At 47.4% G+C, this 21,985-nt stretch overlaps 3 protein-coding genes across 16 annotated transcripts in view; 2 read left to right on the forward strand and 1 right to left on the reverse strand.

The window, feature by feature from the left end:
* The window catches only part of LOC121598473 (putative polypeptide N-acetylgalactosaminyltransferase 9), a 63,309-nt gene extending 63,057 nt beyond the window's left edge, over positions 1-252 (reverse strand). For 6 of the 8 annotated variants that reach the window (XR_006005573.1, XM_041925377.1, XM_041925375.1 and 3 more), the window contains exon 1: positions 22-252. The gene's annotated coding sequence lies outside the window, so the exon portion shown is untranslated. Of the gene's footprint in view, positions 1-2 lie in introns of all 8 variants that reach the window. The other 2 variants (XM_041925368.1, XM_041925369.1) reach the window with 2 other exon arrangements.
* Positions 253-4,287: 4,035 nt separating this feature from the next.
* LOC121599362 (neuroglobin-like) lies at positions 4,288-11,696 on the forward strand. Its single transcript, XM_041927099.1, has 3 exons — positions 4,288-4,784; positions 6,784-7,015; positions 7,300-11,696. Exons 1-3 carry the CDS (start codon positions 4,582-4,584, stop codon positions 7,510-7,512), a joined length of 648 nt encoding a protein of 215 aa, XP_041783033.1. The 5' UTR covers positions 4,288-4,581; the 3' UTR covers positions 7,513-11,696.
* Positions 11,697-14,576: 2,880 nt separating this feature from the next.
* LOC121600189 (lysophospholipid acyltransferase 5) lies at positions 14,577-21,964 on the forward strand. Of its 7 annotated transcripts, none has more exons than XM_041928599.1 (6): positions 14,577-14,663; positions 15,592-15,808; positions 19,283-19,507; positions 19,579-20,073; positions 20,138-20,442; positions 20,521-21,964. In XM_041928599.1, exons 2-6 carry the CDS (start codon positions 15,727-15,729, stop codon positions 20,854-20,856), a joined length of 1,443 nt encoding a protein of 480 aa, XP_041784533.1. In that variant the 5' UTR covers positions 14,577-14,663; positions 15,592-15,726; the 3' UTR covers positions 20,857-21,964. The 7 variants fall into 7 exon arrangements, with proteins under 7 accessions (XP_041784533.1, XP_041784528.1, XP_041784532.1 ...); XM_041928594.1 differs by lacking the exon at positions 14,577-14,663 and adding an exon at positions 14,670-15,276; XM_041928598.1 differs by lacking the exon at positions 14,577-14,663 and adding an exon at positions 14,670-14,939.
* The last annotated feature ends 21 nt before the right edge of the window (positions 21,965-21,985 follow it).

A 21,985-nucleotide genomic window follows, 5' to 3' on the forward strand; every position in this document is an offset into this window, starting at 1 on the left:
ACATTCTACATTACACCGTACCGAAACAAGGGCGAAACAAACGCGTGCCCTTTCGCCGTTGTTGTGGTTAAACGGGTTTGTGGTTACGATGCTAGTAACTCCCTGCTTTGAACCTTTGCGTAACGTAGAATTTAACACCCCAAAAACCCAAGAGCAAGCGTTGTAAGCGCGGACGCAGCAACGACACCGCACGCACGCACTGTGCACGTCCGTTCGCTTCGAGTGATGAGAGAGAACTTCGTGCGAGCAGCCAGTCGACGTTTCTCGTGAGCACCAAGCGCGTTCGCTGCCTGCTCTGCTGCTTCATGCGCCCATTGGTGGTTTTGTTGTTGTTTTTTCCCTCTTCTCCCCCTTCGTTTCTATGCTGCGCTATGCTGCGCGCACTGTGGGTTAGAGACGCGTCGACGTGTTGGCTAAAAAACAACAGCGTTTGATATAAAAATTGGGTTATTTTATCATTTTAGTTAGTAATTAAGCAGGCCGATTTTCTATTTCAAGCAAGAACTATTTCTATTTTACGCTACAACGCGATGTAAATGGAAAATTCAGCAATTTCGCTCTGATACTTTCGGTTTGCGTTTAACGAAACATACGTCACCTGGCTACGTTTGCTTAACGAAGCTTCATTTGCAGGGGTCGCCGTAGCTTTCGGAAATAGAAACATTTCAATATTTTTTTTTCAAATTACATAGTGAGATATCCGATTTTCTAGTATTTAAACGAAAAGTCCTCTGGATTTCTTATGAGCTTACATATATTGCTTCTTATTATATATTTTTCTTCTTCACATCCTTCTTTTTATATTCTTCTTTTTCTCGTTATATTTCACATTCTTCTTCTTTCATTTTTTTTGGAACAAAACACTTAGTTGGTCTAGATCCTTAAAAGTTACTTTTATGCTTACTGATGAAAAAAATAAGATTAGTTTGTTAGATTCAATAACATTCGACTACGATTTACACTTTGCGAATCCAATATTAACTCATCGGATTATTTCAGTATTTTAAATTCAAGCCTCTGGAGATAATAGTACGGCTTAAGCTAAACAATAAAAGGATTCGAATGAAATGTTACATACATTTGCTAATAAACAAAGCCATTAAGAAGATCATTTGATCGCTAAAATAAACAACTCAAACAATCCTTGAATGTCTTGTTTGATATAATCTTTACCATGAATTTGTTCATAGCTTATGTTTGAATAAATTCTTAAACAATCTGCTACTAAAGCGTATGGATCTACCTCAAGTCGATCATTGCTTTTTTTGTAATAAATTCATTCCATTTTTCCTCCGATTTACTAAAACTAAAAGTATAATGCCATTGTCAGACGAAACAATAAACTAACAATATCACGTGCTAACGGTTGTAACAAATTTCCGTCGATTCGTCCTCCTTCATTATTACCGTTCTAAGTAAAAGGGGGCAGTGCCCTGGGTACTCCCCAGCGATTAGTTTCCATGATCAAATAGGTTACAAATATGTTTTTCCAAACTGCCGGTAATCATCAGTTTTTTTTCTTTCTGTAGTGTTTCATTCTCTCTCGCTCTCTCTCGCTCTCCCCGAACTTAACGATAACCCTTGTTTGCACAAAGTCCATTAAGACGAAGTGCGGGTGGTGGAGCATAGCAAAGCAAAGTAAAAAAACGCACATGAGTCTCCGATGTGTATGTGTGGCTCGCGCACGCTTCTATATGTGTGTGAGCGGTGAGCAAAAGCTTCAAAAATCAATACTCCCAGTTTTTCCACCTAGCGGGAAAAACTGCTGCTGCTGCTGCTGCTGCTCGTGAATGAATCCCTGCCCCCTGTTTGGGTGTGGATGGGTAAGGTAGCGGTAGGTAAGGTGAGCGTAACGGCCAGCCGAGAGTCAGCCAGTAAGGTAAACGTTCCACTGATGGGGAGCGCGCGCGCGAGAGAGAGAGAGAGAGCGAGAGCGAGAGAGCGCCAAGTGAGCGCGAATCTTCGAACATGCGCCCTCAGTGTCGCCTAGGATTTTTCCTCCACCGTAACACACATTGAATAACAAAACCCGCTGGTGTGCTGTGGTGGCCGTGCCGTCGTCTATTCGGCCCTCCCTGTGTTTGGTGAGTGTGGCCAGGGCCTCCCGCCCATTGTTCCCCCCTCCTTCGGTTTTATACAGACAGCTCCCGGAGTGGTGTGCTTTCTTCGGCTGGTTCGGGTTTTCCCTACTGGAAGAGACAAGACAGACGCACACACACACACACACAGAGAGAGGTTCGCGCGCGCATCCAACACGACGACACTGGCCTGGCCTGTATGAGCAGTGTGTTGCAAGCGAAACCTCCCGGAGTCAGCCTGGAAGGCAGCAGTAGCAGCAGCAACGGCAGAACCAAACACGCCACGGGCCACAGCAGAGGCCGTTGCGCCCCGGAGGGTATAGTGTGCACCAGTGAATTGATTTCTACGTCGTCCAGTGCGCGATCCATGCCACCGTGGCCTTCCCATCCGTGCAGCAGGAGCTCGTTTGCCAGTGGATTGGTCAGTGGGAAGAAGAAAATCTCAGTGCTCGGGTTGGAAAATTCTGCAACAGCGTGCGGTTTGCTCCCAGCAGTGAAGGAAGAGGTTGAATCCGTGCAGGAAAGGTGGGTTGTGCGACACTGTGCCATAACTGTGCCTGTTCTGGTGCTGGTGGGAGTTATCGTTCTCGTGTGAAACGGACGTTAAAAAGCGCTGTCGATTGTGAAACGGGGCCTGGGAGCTCAGGACCGCCGCGTGTTAAATCCTTGAAGCGAGGAGGAGAGAGAAATCCTTTACCGACCTGCAAGTGGCACATAAAGTACCTCAAATCCCTCCCCCCTGCTTAGTTCCAAGTAACCAGGGCACAAGCAATGTTCTCTTAATCCAGGGGAAAGGCTTTAAGACCGAGCAACCGCTCCAGGATAGCCAGGAATTGGACGCGTAGAATTACTACCGCTGGGCACGCTCTCGTTCGCTCTCTCTCTCCGAGGGTTATCACGGCGGGTGGTGCGGTTCGAAGGACCACACACAAAAAAAAAACGGGAACATGGCTGGCTACACAGCAACATCGAGCAAACGCAGATAAGACCCCTCAAGTAGGAAACCTCCCACCAACCCCACGGTTCAAAGTTATTTTTTTACTACTGTTGTAGAGTGTGTCCTAGAAAAAACGTGTCACGCTTATATGTCGCAAGCCACTCGCAGTGAGTGGGTGGGCCTGTGTCCCTGTGTGTGTGTGTGTGTGCATAATTATGTGGATGGGTGGATAGGCAGGCAATCAGATAAAGGTAGCTAAGTGTATTACATCAAAACTCGTGCTCCAGGACCCTTGAAGCGCTTGTCCAACCCCGACGAGCTCAAGTGGCCGCGCGCACTGTCCCTGTGTGTGTGTGTGTGTGTGTGTGTGTGTGTTTGTGTGTGCATGTGTGTTTATAGTGAGCGTGTGTTGTTGTAGTGTACCGAAGCAGCAAATGTCCTGCAGGCCTGGATGGTTGCTTCTCCCCGTTTTCACATCCCTTTTCCTACCTATCTGAGTAGGCTGAGTGCTTTATTTTTTGTGTTCGTTTTTCCTGCTTTGTGCATCCTTTTTGTTACCACTTCTTAGTTCGTCGCCCAGCTCCCCCCACCCCCTCCCCCCGTATATTGGCTCCATTTGGTGAGCACACCAAGGATAATAGTGCCCGTAAATTCCCTTTTTGCTCACCTTTACAAACAGCATTTTCATCACGTTAGGCAACGGTTTTGTGCCGAAGCCGAAGAGTGGGGCAACCGAACGAACTACTGTGTGCGAGTGGCTCTCTGCAAGTGTGTTAGTGTACCTAAGAAAAGAGAGAGAGAGAGAGAGCGGAAGCGGAGAGAAACATAGAGCAAATCGCGGGATTCTGCAATGCATCCGGGAGGAAGCGAAAATAATAAACCCCGAACGAACCGAAGCGAAAAGTGCTCCCGGCTGGCAAGAGTGCAAAACAACGTGGTTGAAACAATAGTGCTGCTGGCTGTTGTTCGAGGTTGTTGGAGCGCTTGTTGTTTAGCAGTGGAGAGGGAATGGGGCGGGGGGGGGGAGGCAATAGCTGATCCACATATGTACGGGTGTGCTCTTGTTGGCGGTGCCATTTCATCATTTGTTCGGGGAGGAAAAAGTGGTGGAAAAAGCCGGTCCGTGGTTGGGAGCAAAACCTTGCGAGAGCAACATGATTGTGTTTTAGTGATTTAGAGAAAAGAAAAGGGGAAAGGAAAGTCCCATGCTAATAAAATTCTTTATAACAGCTAGTAAACTGAAGAAAATAGTGAAAAAGTGAAAGAAAAACAAAAACAAAGTTAGTATAATCAGTATAAAAAAGTGAAAAAGTGAAAAAGGCAATAAAAAACCAAAAGAAAAGTGTTGCAAAAAGTCAGAATAAAGTGAAGAAGTAAAAAATGGTAACCAGAATGCGATAACTATTCATCCCTTCCGCGGTGCCCCGTTTGGGTGGTTGGGAACGAACGCACAAAAGCGAGCAACAAAGTTGAACAACAAGACCAATACAAAACAGTTGCAAAAAAAAAAACAGACACATTCACACTTACACACAGACTTCACAAACAAATAGAAAAAGAAACGCCATGGGTTGTGAGCTAACGAAGCTGGCCAGCAGTAGCAACGGGGGCAACTCCAAGTCGAACAATCTGCCGAGCCTGGACGCTTGCGGGCCCCCGCCAGTGGACAGCCGGTTGCCGCTCACCGCCAAGCAGAAGTACACGATGGTGGCCTCGTGGAAGGGCATCAGCCGGGCGATGGAGACGACCGGGATCACCATGTTCATCAAGTGAGTCCCCTCCCCCTGCCTTCCTAGATGTACCAATGTCTTTCCTGCACGTTTCACGCCAGCTTCCGGCACAGGCAAATCGAGTGAGATCGATTCCTTTTTTCCATCGCATCCCCATCCCTTCCCTCTTGTGTGTGTAATAAGCACCGATATTGAACTGGGCAGAAGGAGAGAGAGAGGGAGGGAAGAGGGGGGGGGGTGGAATGTTCAGCCTCGTCCACAGGGCTGGGGCGTATTAGTTCCGGCCAGCACCCATCCATCTAGCCTCGATGATGTTTTATTTCATCGGTTTTATGTTTCCGTTCCGGAGACCCGCCCCGGCGTTTCCGCACCCTCATAAACAAGGATGGTCCTGCCGCCGCTGCAGGTCCTCCAATAAGTCAAGCCGCCCGGCGTTGGTGGAAGCCCCCTGGTTATGGTTCGGTTCGGTGGGTGCCGGTGAAAAATTAGCATGTAATCAATAAGCCTGCTCATCGGCTACGGTGGGTTTTGAACGGCGAGACGGCTGAGACGTCCTCCGTCCAAGTGGCGTGTGGCGTGTTGTTGGCGCATCTTTTCTCTCTTTTTTTTCCCCGTGTCCAATCCCACCTTAACCACCTTACAAAAATAAAAACGAGCGAAGCAAAAAAGGTAAAGGGACACACACGATTGATGGCCACGCGAAGGAATATCTGTCCCGGTGGACCGACGTCATCGGGTCAGCAGCAGCAGCAGCAGCAGCACCGTCGCCGCCGGGTGTCATAAACAAAATTGATTTACTATAATTCGACTACGGGCTCTCCCGCGAGGGGTCACCGGAAGGAGCCGTTTCGTGCGAAAGAAGGAATCGCAAAGCCGAGGAAGACAAAAACAAAAAGGCAGCAGCAGCAGCACGAACCGTGACGGGGGATCCTCTTTTTACTCCTTGCGCTATGCTTTATGAGAGGGCCGCTTCGTCCGCTTTTCAGGGGGGGGGGGGGTAAGGGAGGCTTTATTTTTTTGTTTTATCTGCACTTGCGTTCGCCGGTATTCCCTTGTCAGTGGCTACGTGAAAAGGACCTTTTCCGACGCTGGTGGGCGCCCATCCATACGATGGGAGGTCTTGTTCGTGAATATGTCCACACGTTGGTCGGGAAAGGGGGATGTCTATTTTTATTTCTCTGCTCTGGCTTGCTTTAGAGGCTGTCGGCCTGCTGCTGCTGCTGCTGCCTGGTTTGTGGCCTGAAGCATTACGGACAGGAAACGGAGCCCGAAAGATGACGTACGAGAAAACTCAATCTCTGCCCGGCCGTTTGTTCTAGCGATCGTTGAGGGAGGGAAGAAAGAGAGGGATGGGATGAGAGAAGGGAGAAGGGAACTTTTTTACACTTTTACCCCTGCTTTACCTACCCCCCTCACCTTCTTTACTGGATCAAATGACAGCAAAGGAAGCAACGAAATCTGTTCAATTTGTTACTGAAAAGAAACATCCTTGTTGTATTGTTTTGTTTTTTTCCTCTCCATCCCGATAGTAAATGGAACTGATTTATGCATTGCAACCTGTTCTGCTGTGAAACAAGTTCAACTTTTGTGGAGTTTTGTTTTGGAAGCCCCAGGTAGCAATTGGTAGTTGCCCTCGTAGTAAACACCCGTTCGCTGTGAGCCGAGCCCAACAAAACGCCTAAAACTATGCAATCGGCGTAACAGCACTTTCGCATTTGGAATGAGCTCGTAACATGCAACCGTTACACAAATAGCTCATCATGTTGTGTGGGTATTTCCAAAGTGGGAAACTTGTGCCTTTGGTGCTTCCTGTCAATTTCCTCCCCTTTAACCCCCGCCCAACCCTGCCTCTCTGCTGCTTTCCCCCCCTGCTTTTTCTATCCATCATCCATCAACCTAGATACACGCGCTCGGTGCTGATAAAATATTCACAAATCCTTTTTGGCACCTGTTTCGACACCCCTCTCCCCTGTACGCATACTCTCTGTTTTTCACACCCTCCCCCCCCCCACCCCTTCCACTACATTTCTGATTCCAGATTGTTCGAGGAGCATGCGGACCTGTTGAACATGTTCGCCAAATTCAAGGAGCTGAAGACGAAGGAGGAGCAGGCCACGTCCGAGGAGCTGCAGGAGCACGCGAACAAGGTGATGAACACGCTGGACGAGGGCATCCGGGGGCTGGACGATTTGGATACGTTCTTCGAGTTCATCCACCAGGTCGGTGCGTCCCACCGGCGCATACCCGGCTTCAAGCAGGAGTATTTTTGGGTAATTGCATTACAAACACACGCACAGACACCACCATCCGAATGGGGGGAAAAGTTGTGTGAAAGCTTTCAGACAGCATACGACAAAAAAAAAACCCCTACCAAAAAGGACTTCTCTGTGAAGGGGACTCCTTTTTGCTTGAATTTGTCGGATCGATCGCTAATTGAATCATGGGCGTTGAATTTTCCTTTCGCTCCATCCAATTTCCTGGCGTCTAATTTCGTTACTAATTGTTGACCCACGGGTTTCTTTGTGTATTCCACCGCAACCTTCCCGCGCAACAGCGCATCGAGGAACCGTTCCTGTCCGCCGTCTCGACCACGCTGGGCGACCGGTACACGCAGAACGTGGAGGGAATCTACAAGCTCACCATCAAGTTCATCATCGAAACGCTGGTAGCGGGCTACGAAGCAAGTGCCAACAACAACGTCGACAACACCACCTCCAGCAGTACGCCCGCCACCAAGCTGAGCGACGAACCGAACCGAGCGTCCTGAGCGCCCACCTAGACGCAGGGGCACCTCCTAGATGGCTAAGGGTATAGTCACCACACACACACATACACATACACACACTCGAACCCATACAACAGTGTCGCCTAGTTTTACGGGGGCGAGATGATGATGATGATGAGACACATCAGCGGAGTCCTCCATTAAAGCTTCTCCATTGCGCATCCCTGTCTGCCAATGTGCAGGTCCTTGGTAGGGGACGTGGACCCGACTCCCGGCACAGCAGCCACTCCAAAACCCTCTTCTGCTGACCAGCGTGCGCGCACGTGTGTGCGTGTGTGTGTGGTATATGCATACATATACATTATCGAAATCATCGTCGTTGTCGTCGTTAGACAAAAAGAGCGCCATTTGTAGAGTTAGCGTGTGGTGGGTAGAACTAATCCCGTCGTGGAGGATAGCCACGGCAACCTGTTAGAAAGAAGCAGAAAGGAGCTAAAATGTCCCTGGGACAGCTGAACAGCAGTATTAAGCAGGCGAGAGGCAAAATATCATTTTATAGTGAGAACATACCAAATCGGAGGTCGGAGGCTGTCTCCAGCTCCCTCTCCTCGAGCGGGAAACCTATTATCCCAAAACCGCTCCCCGTTCTTCTGGAGGCCGGGCAGGTGCGTTTAAGGTATTTACATCCAAAGAGTGTCCGGCGAGTGTACGGGGTGATGGGGCACAGAAGATTGGGAGCCTATTAACGGTGTTTTGTTGGGGGGTGGTTTCGACGAAGCCGTTCAGAAATTTCGATAAAATATTCAAACACGATAAACTAGCCGAGACTAATTGCAAGCTGAACGCGACTACCGTCGTGCTCAGCGTGTGATGATGCGACGAGTGGAACACGTCATGCGGGCGAACTCCTAAGAATTGATCGTGCGACCAGGCAGCCTTAAAGTGAAAACACAAAATGGAAGGAGAAAAGAATGTCTCATAATAATGTATTATGATTAAAGTAATAATAGTGCAACCTAGTGGTAGTGATGCAGTGTAGTAAACGAGAGCAAAGGAAGTACATCCCAACCGAAGAGATGCATTAGTAGATGCATTCGCCATAGCCCACATTCGATCGAGAACGGAGAACTCATGGTTGACATTGGCGGGAAGAAACTGCTCGAAAGACGATGAACAGCTGCATGGAGAAGCTTGTAAGAAGGTAATTTTGTCATGCGAATGGTATACCTTTAGGCGTATTGAAGGTGCAGTACGATTCATGGCACAGAAATTACCAAGCAAACACGAACCCATCATCTGTTCAGCATCTTTTCCGACTCCAGTTTTACCCTGATCAGGCAGGCAGAGTAAATCCACCAAGCTTTTAGGCTTTTTTCCCCGGAGGCCGGATTCGAGACTAGAGTGATAGTGGATTTGCTTCCAAAGAAGTCGTGCAACCGTAACGCTCGAAAGTGATTTGAAGTGATTTGGCTGCTTTTAGTTTAGATGTACCCTGTGTTGGATTGGAGGGAAGGAGGCGCAAGCAAAGGAGGCCATTACCATTACATAATCAGAAATACTAAGTGATCCTTGTCTGCTTAAGTAGCTTTATGATCGGTTTTATTCGGCCGGTGTCGGTGATGTTCAGCGCAACAGCGCGACAGAAAAGAGTCAAGTCAAAAGTACTTGGCAATTTGTTTTCCCACCCCCGAATGTACTGGCAGCTTGGAAAGCGGAAGAGAAAACGTTTCGGTTTCATTGCAATTGGTCAAAGCGAAACACACGTAAAAGGTATTCATCTTGTTTGTTCACAACTGTTCGAAATTGTTATGCAAAAAGGAAAACACAAGACAAGAAAATACACACCCAATCGCACACATGCACACGCACAAACACACAAAAACACACATCGGAGAAACAAGTTACGAGTGAGTGTAGTTGATCCTTTTATATATTCGCGTAGTGCAAATTGTCCAGTTTCCGAGCGCTTCAAACCCCAAAAAACACGACGGTCTCGTAGTTGCAAAAAGCGACAGTTAAACGTACTAGTAACAGTAAGTGTTGAATGGGGAGGATGGTAGGAATTTAGAAGCAAAAAAAGGGAAGCCCTCCCCGCACTAGATCCGTGCTAACCCTTAACAACTGTTTCATGATCATGGCGGAAGGTCTTGCCGGAGAAAGGGAGTAAGCCAGTTGTTAGCCGATGCTTTGGGTATCTTTCTCACACAAACCGCCTAACAGTATGCAACCCGTATGACAAATGTATCTTCCCGCTGCATTTGGAGGGCAATTTGGATGCTCCCCTCCTCATAAATCAGGCCTTCCCGGTACCATCAATCATCATCCATGTTGTGAAGGGGCAGGCATACTAAGTAGTTAAATCGATCAGCAAAACAAAACGATACCCTGCAGAAAAAAGAGAGATCGGAGCAGCGTGAAAGAAGACATTGATCTTAGCGCCCTCGTGTCGTGTCAGCTTTAGTGTAGGGGACGTGAGTCGTCGCGTCACTGCATCAGAACAAACGGTAGGGTTATTCGTTACCCGTAGTGCAAACAAATACATGAATCTTTGTAGTGTTCGATCCAGCGGCGCTAAACACGGTGTTAGAGCAATTTTGCGATCAGAAGCAGCTGAGGAAGAAGAAGAAGAAAAACTCGTGCGTAGAAAAGTAGCGAAAGAATCATACTAAAGAAATATTGTTCCAGATGGTTCGGTGAAAAAGGAAAAAAAGAAGTAGTACAGTGCGGCGTACAGTGACGAATCAAAAGCAAACAAGAAAAATATTATACATAGCAAACAGGTAGAAGCAGTACTGTAAACTGTAGTGAGACAACCATTGTGAAGCTGAGGGATGAATGTTGAACCATTTTTATACACACAAAAATACCCCCACAATGGCAGCAAATTCACAACAAGAACAAGCACACGAACAAGAGCTCATCAACGGGACGGGGGTTTGTTTGGGCGCTCCATGTTGGGCGAGATGGTAAGATTAAGCGATCAATTGATCAATCTCAATCTCTTCCCGATCGTTCCGTTGATCGATGGGCGCGCTCCCGGTTGAGTGTTTTTGGGATGATATGATTGTACAATAAGCAAAACAAAGCAAAACAAGGGGTGAGGCGATGGGGAAAAAAAGGCAACTGCAGACAACCGATGAGGCAAACATATAAATGAAAACCGTTTTCCATTTTTATAGCGAGACGAGCTTCGAGACGAGTAACACAAATTGGCAATAATAATTAAAAAGAAAAGAAAATCATCACTTTTTTGTTGGATTTTCCTTTAGGAAAATGGCGAGTCGTCGTACGCGCGTGTTTGGAAATGTTTAGAGAAGCGATAGTCGCGTGGCAGCATAAAAGCAGAGGAAAATATTCATCTAAAAAGAAAAACACACAAAACAAAGAGGAAGAGAGAGAGAGAGAGAGCGATAGGGGAGATACACAGTAAAACAAAAGTAGCACAACTAGTGATGCCCGTATTAGTGATATGAGTTAAAGCTGTGTGGGTTGTATATTCGTTTTGTTAGTGTATTACCTCTCGATACAGAACACAATCAATCAGCAAGCAGCACAAAACCAAAAATGGAATCCAAACTGCGCCGAACGAAACGTAGTAGCAGCAGCAAGGCAGACAAATCACACAAACAAAACCTACACCGAAACCGAACACTGCAGCGATCAAGGCGGCGACCAATTTTGCGCCAAAAGTTTGCGAACGATCAGGAACACACGGAACAAAATCCCGCAAATGGACACAACAAACATCAAGGCTGACGTTCACTTTCCTTGCCATTTTTTGTGAAGGAAGTGATCATCTTCAAATCGAACCTCAACTACTATTTTCGATTTTCGATTTTACTTTCTACCAGGCGTCCCCATATGCCCTGATTGCCCTGAAAGCAACAATGGAGCACATCCAACTCTGCACAAAACACCCTACCGTTAAGACAAATCTCGTACCCCCCCGTTTTTGGTAGTTGGTCATCGTATTTCCGTTGGGATTTTTTTATACCAAAAACGCTTCAAATCAAACCCAAACATATAATAAGGTCAATTAGATGGTATAACTATAGCCCGATGAGCATGATCGTACACAGGGGCGATTGATGATCGTTCCGGGATTGCCTGGACCTTCGTGGGCCCACTTATCTCCCGCTATTCCGCTCTATTCCCACTAGTAGTACTATGATCCCCTTACGATCCTCACCAACCAAAAAAAAAAAAAAAGTAATGGCACAACCCAGCAGATATACACACTCTTTGCGTATTTAACTCTCCAGCAAAACTAGAGGCTACACACACGTACAAAGGAAAAAGAGAGAGAGATAGATAGATAGAGAGAGAGAGAGAGAGAGAGAGAGAGATAGAGAGAGAGAGAGAGAGAGAGAGAGAAAGAGAAACAAAATCAAGGGTTATGCCGGCTGACGTGCGGAAGTCGCGGGGGGGATCAGACAGTGGACAGTAAACCCTCGGACCACCAACATACAGTATTCCATGGTTTCCGGAAATGGCGAACAAACAAACAAACAAACAAACAAAATGCGCATAATCCGATTGCATTACCAGAAACAAAGAAAACGAAAGAGAGACAGAGAAGCATCCGCGCAAAAGAACAGGTTTTGGGTCGCCGAGAACAAATATTGACACTTGATGCATGAAATATTGTACCGATTAAAGCAAAACAAAACAGAAGAGCAGAATAAAAAACATGAAAACAAAAGGGAAAAGAAGAAAAAAATGATATTGTATTGTACAAGAGTATAGTAATAAAAATATTTCGTAAATGTGCTTTAAACCACTGGGCGTCCGCTTTGCGTTTTTCTTGGTGTGCAGCACGTGATTAGTAGTGAGAGCAATTCAAACAAAGCTAATCAAAAAATTGTATCTAAAACTCACTAACCGAAATACTTGAACTTTTTTTCGGCTCAAGGACCTTCTTGATCGAGTCAGGACAGGTTCGTAGCTGGATTCTTGACATGCTCTACCCATCATTTGCTGCTGCTGTCTTGTCATCGTCAAGATGCCTGGATGGACTGTAAGTCAAATAAGATAAACGTATCAGGGCGATTGCATATCCCGAGGTCGATGTCTGTCCTATAATTAATCTCAAATCTCATCATCATTTGCATCACCGAAAGAAAATAAAATAATGTGAATTGATGATCAAGATCACATTGAATTTGGTATGATATGTTTCAGGAAATAACTGTACTATTTCAGAATAATTTTGTTCTCTAGTTTCGAGAAGCAGAGAACCTTAGATTGAAAATAAACGAGGCACAGACCAAACTGATGGTGGCAACATCTGCGGTACTACCAATAAATAATCCAAATCTACGGAGGCGTGACGTGCAGATAGGTGAACGCACTTTTCAAGTCGTCCCAGATTTCACCCAGATCTTGGGTCAAAGATCACGACGACAGCAGAGCAGAGTTGCGCACAAGGATGCTGGCTGCCATCCGGTTATTCTACAGCCTGAAAAATCAGTTCAGCTCAAAGAACCTGTCGTGAAGGTACTCACATACGCCTCTAAGACATAGACACAGTCCAGTCCTGACGAAACCCTCGTAACCGCGTTCGTGAGGAAGATGCTCAAAAGGATACTTGGCCCCTTATGTGTAGACAGTCGTCAACTTGTACGACTTAATAACAACATGCCCGTCATGAGTTCAAGCCCCAAATTGACCGTGCCCTCATGCATAGGACTGACTATACTGCTATGGATAATCAATAAGTCAATGGAAGCCAAGCCCACTACAGGCTTCCCAAATAGCCAGAATTACTTAAGCAGCTCATTTTGGCACGCTAAAGATCGCTGCTCTAATTCGCCTTTTCCAGTAGATAAACAGCATCAAAGTTCTATGTGGGTCTTTCAAACAGCGCCTAAGCAGCTTCCTTATGCCACGATGCCAGGGATTATTTTTCTGTGTGTTTTATTTTCAAGCAAGCGTCATCGATGAAATAAACAACAAGATTTGTTTCGTTTAAACACATATGTATATTTTTAAAACTTTTGTATTGATGAATTACACAAAATTTTACACAATTTACTGATAATTCACAATCACTTCACTCAATATTCATTCTTTAATTAACTTATCTAAGTTGTACAGCAGCAATGAGATGATTGACGGCGTCTCTCTTTGACACTTTGACAAGATCCACCTTGTACCGATGCCATGCATTAAAAAGCTATAAAGTTCCACCAAGTTCGATACACACTCTTAACAAGCCTTCAAGTTCCACCATGAACCCTACACATAGTGCTAATCAGCCGCAAAGTTCCAAAAAGTACCATGTGCCTGTTAAAAAGCTCCATAGTTCCGCAAAGTACCGTCTATCTGTTAATCAGCCACAAAGTACGACATCGGAACGATTTTTCGTTAAACAGCCCTAAATCAGCTATAAAGTACGAGCTGGCTATTTGGGTTGCCTTGAGCGACCTCACTGTTGTTATGCCATAGATGAAGTAGATACGAGATGTACGACGACCTCATTGACGTGCAGTGTATCAAGCTAGTCAGGCTCCGGGAGGGCTGGCCATGTTGTACGCATGGAAACGGACGACCCAGCTCGTAAAATCATCATTTTCATTGTGATTGTTGCAAAAGTCATGCACACTACTGTAAAAAAACGGTTCATCTCAAACAACTGTAACTCCCGTCAAACTAAACGTCTGACAGTTGATGTGTCATTTGCCGCATGTTGCACAGCTTTGGCCACAGCTTAACCATCGCGCACTCACGAAAATGTATTTTTCCAACTTCGGTTACACGAAATCACAATTATGAGCAACATAAACACATCATTTTTCTTCTTTTAACAACGAACTACCGTTTTCGGGTGTCTAAAAGCCATATTTGTATTCCATTCGTACCTCCACCATATCCTACGCTTCACGCTTTCATGTGGCCACGGCTTCGTTTGTTTCGTTTTCGCAACACGCATTCTGTTGATTACCAGAGTGACCAGAAATACCGATTTATCTGTATTCCTACCGATTCACAAAAAAAAACACTCTAAACCTACCGATTTTTCGTTTATCGACGTTATTTTTAAGTACTTGCGACGGTTTTTGACGTTTCGAGCGAGGGCTTTTGAAGGGTGGCCGCCCTGTCCTGCGGGCAGAGTGACTCCTCCTTGGTGCTCCTGTCGAAATCTGCCAAAATAATCTGGCCACACTGTTGACTAGCACCGACGAGTTGTATTCGTAAGTGTTCCTCCTCCGGAGCTGTGAGGGGGGTCTTTTTCGGGCGAATTTGTAACCTTTTTCGCGAATTTGTACCACTCGCATCCGTACATCGAACCCCCGCTGGGGCCGCGGAGGGTAGCGGAATTAGCATTGCAAAAAACACAGCAAAACCTGGGACTGACTAGTGCAAGTGCAAGTGGTGCTACCTTAATTCGATTAGTTTGTCGATTTTTCCACCGTGTGCTGTACCGCAGAGAGTGGGGACCAGTTTCATGAATGAACCAAGTGTGAAAAGTACGTTTTGCGGCCGGAAAAGTGTGGTCCACGCGTTCGTGAAGGTTCCATTGTTTGGCTGTTTACTGTCGGTGCCGTTCAAAACACGGGAGAAAAGTGTGTGTTTGTTGCGAGGCCTTGTTTTGCATCCTGTGTGCCATCTCCCTTCTCCTTTGGCTGCCCTCGCATCTAGGAGCCGTTTTACTACTACGCCGATTTTACGCTAGCCCCGTCGCACACAGCCCCACACACAGCATCATCGTCAGTCGTGTTTGTGGTGCGATAGCGCACGCTGCGTGTTGATCGAGGCCGAGCGCGGGTCCGCGTTTTGGAAACTGTGTCAAACCCCGAGCGCTCTGTAAGAAAAACATTACAGCACGTCGCAATAACTGCAAGCCACGGTTGAAGAAGGGTCAGGCCGTGAAGGCGAAGGCCATCTCGCAGGCTCGCACACACTCACACACCAACACACCAACACACTCTCTATCGAAGGATTAAGGGTTGGAAAGTCTAATCCAAGGCCTGCTTGTTGAACTGTGTTTGTTGTTGAGACATGCGTTGCATTCCCTCGCTCCCCTCACTCCGTGCTGCTGCCACTGGTGCAGTGCGATAAACTACATAAATTATATAATTTGTTGTTTTGTTTGCTCGTCTCTCTTTGGGTGTAAATCAGGTTGACGGCGGCCCCAAGTACCCACCTAAAGGCCTGCGTGAACGTGGCATTTAACGGCCGAGAAGAAGCAGTGGCGCTCATCGCCGGGGGAAAATCGTTGACTTTTACCGCAACCGGCCAGGAGCACGCAGCAACATGATCAACCCGGTGGAAGCCCTTGCGAGTGCGAGCGGTGCATCGGTACCCGCCATTCGGCTCATTCTTTCCGTTCTCTTTGGTAAGCTTTTTTTTTATTTTTCGGTGCATAAGACACGTGTGCGTATCGCCCACACACACACGCGCGTAGCAGATACGCAACAACATTGCTAATTCACCATCATGTGTGCAAGAGAAGACGGCCTCTGTCCGCGTTACGAAAAGCCCCTCATTCGATAAGCCGTGATATAACTGCGGGCTGGCTGGCTGGCTGGCCACACTTGCAACATAGCGCACGCGGCAACATTACGGGTGGGGTGGCGAATCCCACAAATTGCATGCACACACCACAAGGGCCTTTCGCCATTTCGCGCAATGATGGAGTGTGTGGTGGTGCTGGTGAGGGAAGAAAGCAGGCAAAGTTCTATGTGGGTCTTTCAAACAGCGCCTAAGCAGCTTCCTTATGCCACGATGCCAGGGATTATTTTTCTGTGTGTTTTATTTTCAAGCAAGCGTCATCGATGAAATAAACAACAAGATTTGTTTCGTTTAAACACATATGTATATTTTTAAAACTTTTGTATTGATGAATTACACAAAATTTTACACAATTTACTGATAATTCACAATCACTTCACTCAATATTCATTCTTTAATTAACTTATCTAAGTTGTACAGCAGCAATGAGATGATTGACGGCGTCTCTCTTTGACACTTTGACAAGATCCACCTTGTACCGATGCCATGCATTAAAAAGCTATAAAGTTCCACCAAGTTCGATACACACTCTTAACAAGCCTTCAAGTTCCACCATGAACCCTACACATAGTGCTAATCAGCCGCAAAGTTCCAAAAAGTACCATGTGCCTGTTAAAAAGCTCCATAGTTCCGCAAAGTACCGTCTATCTGTTAATCAGCCACAAAGTACGACATCGGAACGATTTTTCGTTAAACAGCCCTAAATCAGCTATAAAGTACGAGCTGGCTATTTGGGTTGCCTTGAGCGACCTCACTGTTGTTATGCCATAGATGAAGTAGATACGAGATGTACGACGACCTCATTGACGTGCAGTGTATCAAGCTAGTCAGGCTCCGGGAGGGCTGGCCATGTTGTACGCATGGAAACGGACGACCCAGCTCGTAAAATCATCATTTTCATTGTGATTGTTGCAAAAGTCATGCACACTACTGTAAAAAAACGGTTCATCTCAAACAACTGTAACTCCCGTCAAACTAAACGTCTGACAGTTGATGTGTCATTTGCCGCATGTTGCACAGCTTTGGCCACAGCTTAACCATCGCGCACTCACGAAAATGTATTTTTCCAACTTCGGTTACACGAAATCACAATTATGAGCAACATAAACACATCATTTTTCTTCTTTTAACAACGAACTACCGTTTTCGGGTGTCTAAAAGCCATATTTGTATTCCATTCGTACCTCCACCATATCCTACGCTTCACGCTTTCATGTGGCCACGGCTTCGTTTGTTTCGTTTTCGCAACACGCATTCTGTTGATTACCAGAGTGACCAGAAATACCGATTTATCTGTATTCCTACCGATTCACAAAAAAAAACACTCTAAACCTACCGATTTTTCGTTTATCGACGTTATTTTTAAGTACTTGCGACGGTTTTTGACGTTTCGAGCGAGGGCTTTTGAAGGGTGGCCGCCCTGTCCTGCGGGCAGAGTGACTCCTCCTTGGTGCTCCTGTCGAAATCTGCCAAAATAATCTGGCCACACTGTTGACTAGCACCGACGAGTTGTATTCGTAAGTGTTCCTCCTCCGGAGCTGTGAGGGGGGTCTTTTTCGGGCGAATTTGTAACCTTTTTCGCGAATTTGTACCACTCGCATCCGTACATCGAACCCCCGCTGGGGCCGCGGAGGGTAGCGGAATTAGCATTGCAAAAACACAGCAAAACCTGGGACTGACTAGTGCAAGTGCAAGTGGTGCTACCTTAATTCGATTAGTTTGTCGATTTTTCCACCGTGTGCTGTACCGCAGAGAGTGGGGACCAGTTTCATGAATGAACCAAGTGTGAAAAGTACGTTTTGCGGCCGGAAAAGTGTGGTCCACGCGTTCGTGAAGGTTCCATTGTTTGGCTGTTTACTGTCGGTGCCGTTCAAAACACGGGAGAAAAGTGTGTGTTGTTGCGAGGCCTTGTTTTGCATCCTGTGTGCCATCTCCCTTCTCCTTTGGCTGCCCTCGCATCTAGGAGCCGTTTTACTACTACGCCGATTTTACGCTAGCCCCGTCGCACACAGCCCCACACACAGCATCATCGTCAGTCGTGTTTGTGGTGCGATAGCGCACGCTGCGTGTTGATCGAGGCCGAGCGCGGGTCCGCGTTTTGGAAACTGTGTCAAACCCCGAGCGCTCTGTAAGAAAAACATTACAGCACGTCGCAATAACTGCAAGCCACGGTTGAAGAAGGGTCAGGCCGTGAAGGCGAAGGCCATCTCGCAGGCTCGCACACACTCACACACCAACACACCAACACACTCTCTATCGAAGGATTAAGGGTTGGAAAGTCTAATCCAAGGCCTGCTTGTTGAACTGTGTTTGTTGTTGAGACATGCGTTGCATTCCCTCGCTCCCCTCACTCCGTGCTGCTGCCACTGGTGCAGTGCGATAAACTACATAAATTATATAATTTGTTGTTTTGTTTGCTCGTCTCTCTTTTGGGTGTAAATCAGGTTGACGGCGGCCCCAAGTACCCACCTAAAGGCCTGCGTGAACGTGGCATTTAACGGCCGAGAAGAAGCAGTGGCGCTCATCGCCGGGGGAAAATCGTTGACTTTTACCGCAACCGGCCAGGAGCACGCAGCAACATGATCAACCCGGTGGAAGCCCTTGCGAGTGCGAGCGGTGCATCGGTACCCGCCATTCGGCTCATTCTTTCCGTTCTCTTTGGTAAGCTTTTTTTTTTATTTTTCGGTGCATAAGACACGTGTGCGTATCGCCCACACACACACGCGCGTAGCAGATACGCAACAACATTGCTAATTCACCATCATGTGTGCAAGAGAAGACGGCCTCTGTCCGCGTTACGAAAAGCCCCTCATTCGATAAGCCGTGATATAACTGCGGGCTGGCTGGCTGGCTGGCCACACTTGCAACATAGCGCACGCGGCAACATTACGGGTGGGGTGGCGAATCCCACAAATTGCATGCACACACCACAAGGGCCTTTCGCCATTTCGCGCAATGATGGAGTGTGTGGTGGTGCTGGTGAGGGAAGAAAGCAGGTGGTGGCCTCCACCGGTCTATCGATTGAATGTAGTGGGCCGGCCCCACGCGGAACGAGGAGACGTTGGGGGGGGGGGGGGGGGGGGGGTGGGCATATATTTTTAGCCGTTTTATATTTAACGTCTGCTAACATTTATGTTTTCTTTCTCGCTTTTCACTCTGCACTTTCCTTCGCGCGCGCGGGAATGAACAAAAAAACGCTCCACCACCAACGACCACGCCGCTGCCGCCGCCAATGAATCCCTACAATCATGTTGATGATGATGATTGCGTTGTGCCTCCGCACACACACACACAACAGCCTACCCGATCGGGTCGGTCTATCGACAGCTCAAGGGTGGCGCGACGCAGCGCAATCTCTACATTGCCTTCACCGGCCTATCGATCGTGGCGTTCAACTATGGCACCGACATCTACCACAGCCTGCTGGCCGTTGCGGTTAGCTTCCTGTGCAACACCTTCCTGGGCACGAGCAGGCTGCTGGTGCCGGTGAGCTTCACCTACCATATGGGGTACTTATTAATTGGTATGTAGCGATCAAAAAATCATCCAATTTCTCTTGTGCATGTGCTAACAATATTCCCCCTTTTTGCACAGGCTATTATTACACGACGAGCGATACGTACGACATCAAATGGACCATGCCGCACTGCGTGCTCGTGCTGCGGCTGATCGGGCTCGCGTTCGACCTGTCCGACAGCAGGAAGAAGGAGGCGGACGGCAAACCGGACGCCAAGTGCATTCCCGCCCCGTCGCTGCTCGAGCTGATTGCATTTACCTACTTCCCGGCCACCGTGCTCGTGGGGCCCCAGTTTAGCTTCCTGCGCTATCAGCGCTTCATTGCCGGTGCGTACGAGTCGCACACGCAGAACGCGCCGGCCTACGCGACGAAGAAGTTCCTGCAGGGCGTGTTCTATCTGGTGGTGAACCAGGTCGGCACGCAGTACGTCTCCGACGCGTACCTGATGTCGAGCGAGTTCGAGCAGGAGTCGCTCTTCATGAAGCACATCTATCTCGGGTGCTGGGGACGCATTACGCTGTACAAGTACATCTCGATTTGGCTGCTGGCGGAGGGTGCCGCCGTCATTTACGGTGAGTGTTGGGCATGGGGAGATAATTCAATTAGCCGGTGGATGCTAATCGCACCTCGTCACAGGTCTCACGTACATCGATGCAAAGCCGGGCGATCGGGAGTACTGCTCGGACGAGCTGTCCGGCTGCAGCAACATCCGGGTGGGCGTGTTCGAAAACACCAGCAAGTACGGCCACTACGTCGAGTCGTTCAACGTGCAGACGAACACGTGGGTCGCCAACTACGTGTACAAGCGCTTGCGCTTCCTGAACAACCGCATGCTGTCGCACCTGGGCGCACTGTTCTTCCTCGCGATCTGGCACGGTTTCCACAGCGGCTACTACATTACATTCCTGCTCGAGTTCATGGTCATCCGGATGGAGAAGGAGGTATTTTAGGCTTTGGTGGTCGGTGGAGAAAAGTGCCGTTTTTTTCATTACCTCCCCCATTTTCCCTTCTTTGCGCAGGTGGAGCCAATCTTTGCGAAGAACGAGAAGTTGCAGCAACTGCTTCAGCAGCAGCCGCTGCTGCGCGCGCTCGTGTTTGTCGCGCTCAAGTACTACACCATCGTCTGGGCCGGCTGGTGTTTGGTGCCGTTCGTGTTTCTCAGCTTCCACAAATGGTGGCACATCTACACGGTGGTGCGCTTCTCCGGCTTCATTCTCTTCATCAGTGGCAACATCTTCCTCGCTCCGATCCTGCGTGCCGTTCTACCGCGTTCTTCCTCCACGGCCAGGGCCAAGACCGAGGCAGCTCCAGCCGGTGCTCCCGCCGCCACTGCGGAAGTGAAGAAAGACAACTGAACACAGACACACACACACCATTAAACCTAGCACTAACGTACTCTAGCGCGCCTGTTTTTTTTTTTTTTTTTTGCGCGACCGTGACGCGAGATCTCGTTTTTTAAGAAAGCGAAAATAGGCGGCCTCTGCTCCAACACAAACACACACACAGAGACACCACACAAATGCAAAGCCTCCACCACAACATTGTTTTTCTCTCCAATTTTATATGTAAAAACAAAATCAGATGCAAATACGCTAGAACACGCGCGCAACGAAAAGTATGCTCCAAGCGGCCGGACCTCTTAACAAACACAAAAGTATATTCGAAGCCATCCCTGTTTCTTCTTGCACGTTGAAATATGCATAGTTTATCGACACAAACACACGTTTCACACACACACACACGCGGCTAGCCTATTAACTATACTTATAGAAATGCGCTCTTACACTGTGTTGCTTATCGAGATCGAGACCGAGAAGCGCGGACGAAGAAGACAACAACGATGATGATGATGAAGATCATCGCACGGGGCGCCGCGATAAAGACAAATTTTGCACCCCCACCCGGGGAGTTACTGCTTTAATGCTCCTCCTCTTAAAACTATACTCCTCCTCCTAGCTATCCTTATCTAATAACACCTATTCTGCCTCGTTATCATCTTCCAGCGTTTAAAGAAAGCGAAACCTTTAGGTGTGAGCGAATATTTACCCAAAATAATGTTGGTGTACTCCAGAGAGCGAACTCACACTATATTTACCCACTGTTTTCCGACCTATTCAAGCTCGCGTTCAAGCCTACAAAGCTCAACGAAGAAGAATAGCGGGACAGGAGAGAAAGCAGTAGCGCACCAAACCCGTCTTACAAATTCTTAAAGTTGATGAGCTTTTTTAACAAAACAAAAACTGCGATTAATAGACACACACACACACATCCGACCGAGGGGATGTTAGGGGAGAACACGTCGTTCGAGATTTAGGGACAGGGAGGGGAAAAGGGAGTTAATTTTAGAATCCACGATACCCTTAGAATAAAGCAGTACTAGTCATATTCTTCGATTCGAGAGACATGATACAAGTTAAAAAAAAAGAGAAAATTAAAACGAAACAAATTAAACCAAAACACAAACAACCTGGCTCGATTGGCTCA

Source organism: Anopheles merus, chromosome 3L (assembly GCF_017562075.2).
Source record: "Anopheles merus strain MAF chromosome 3L, AmerM5.1, whole genome shotgun sequence".
NCBI lineage: Eukaryota > Metazoa > Arthropoda > Insecta > Diptera > Culicidae > Anopheles > Anopheles merus.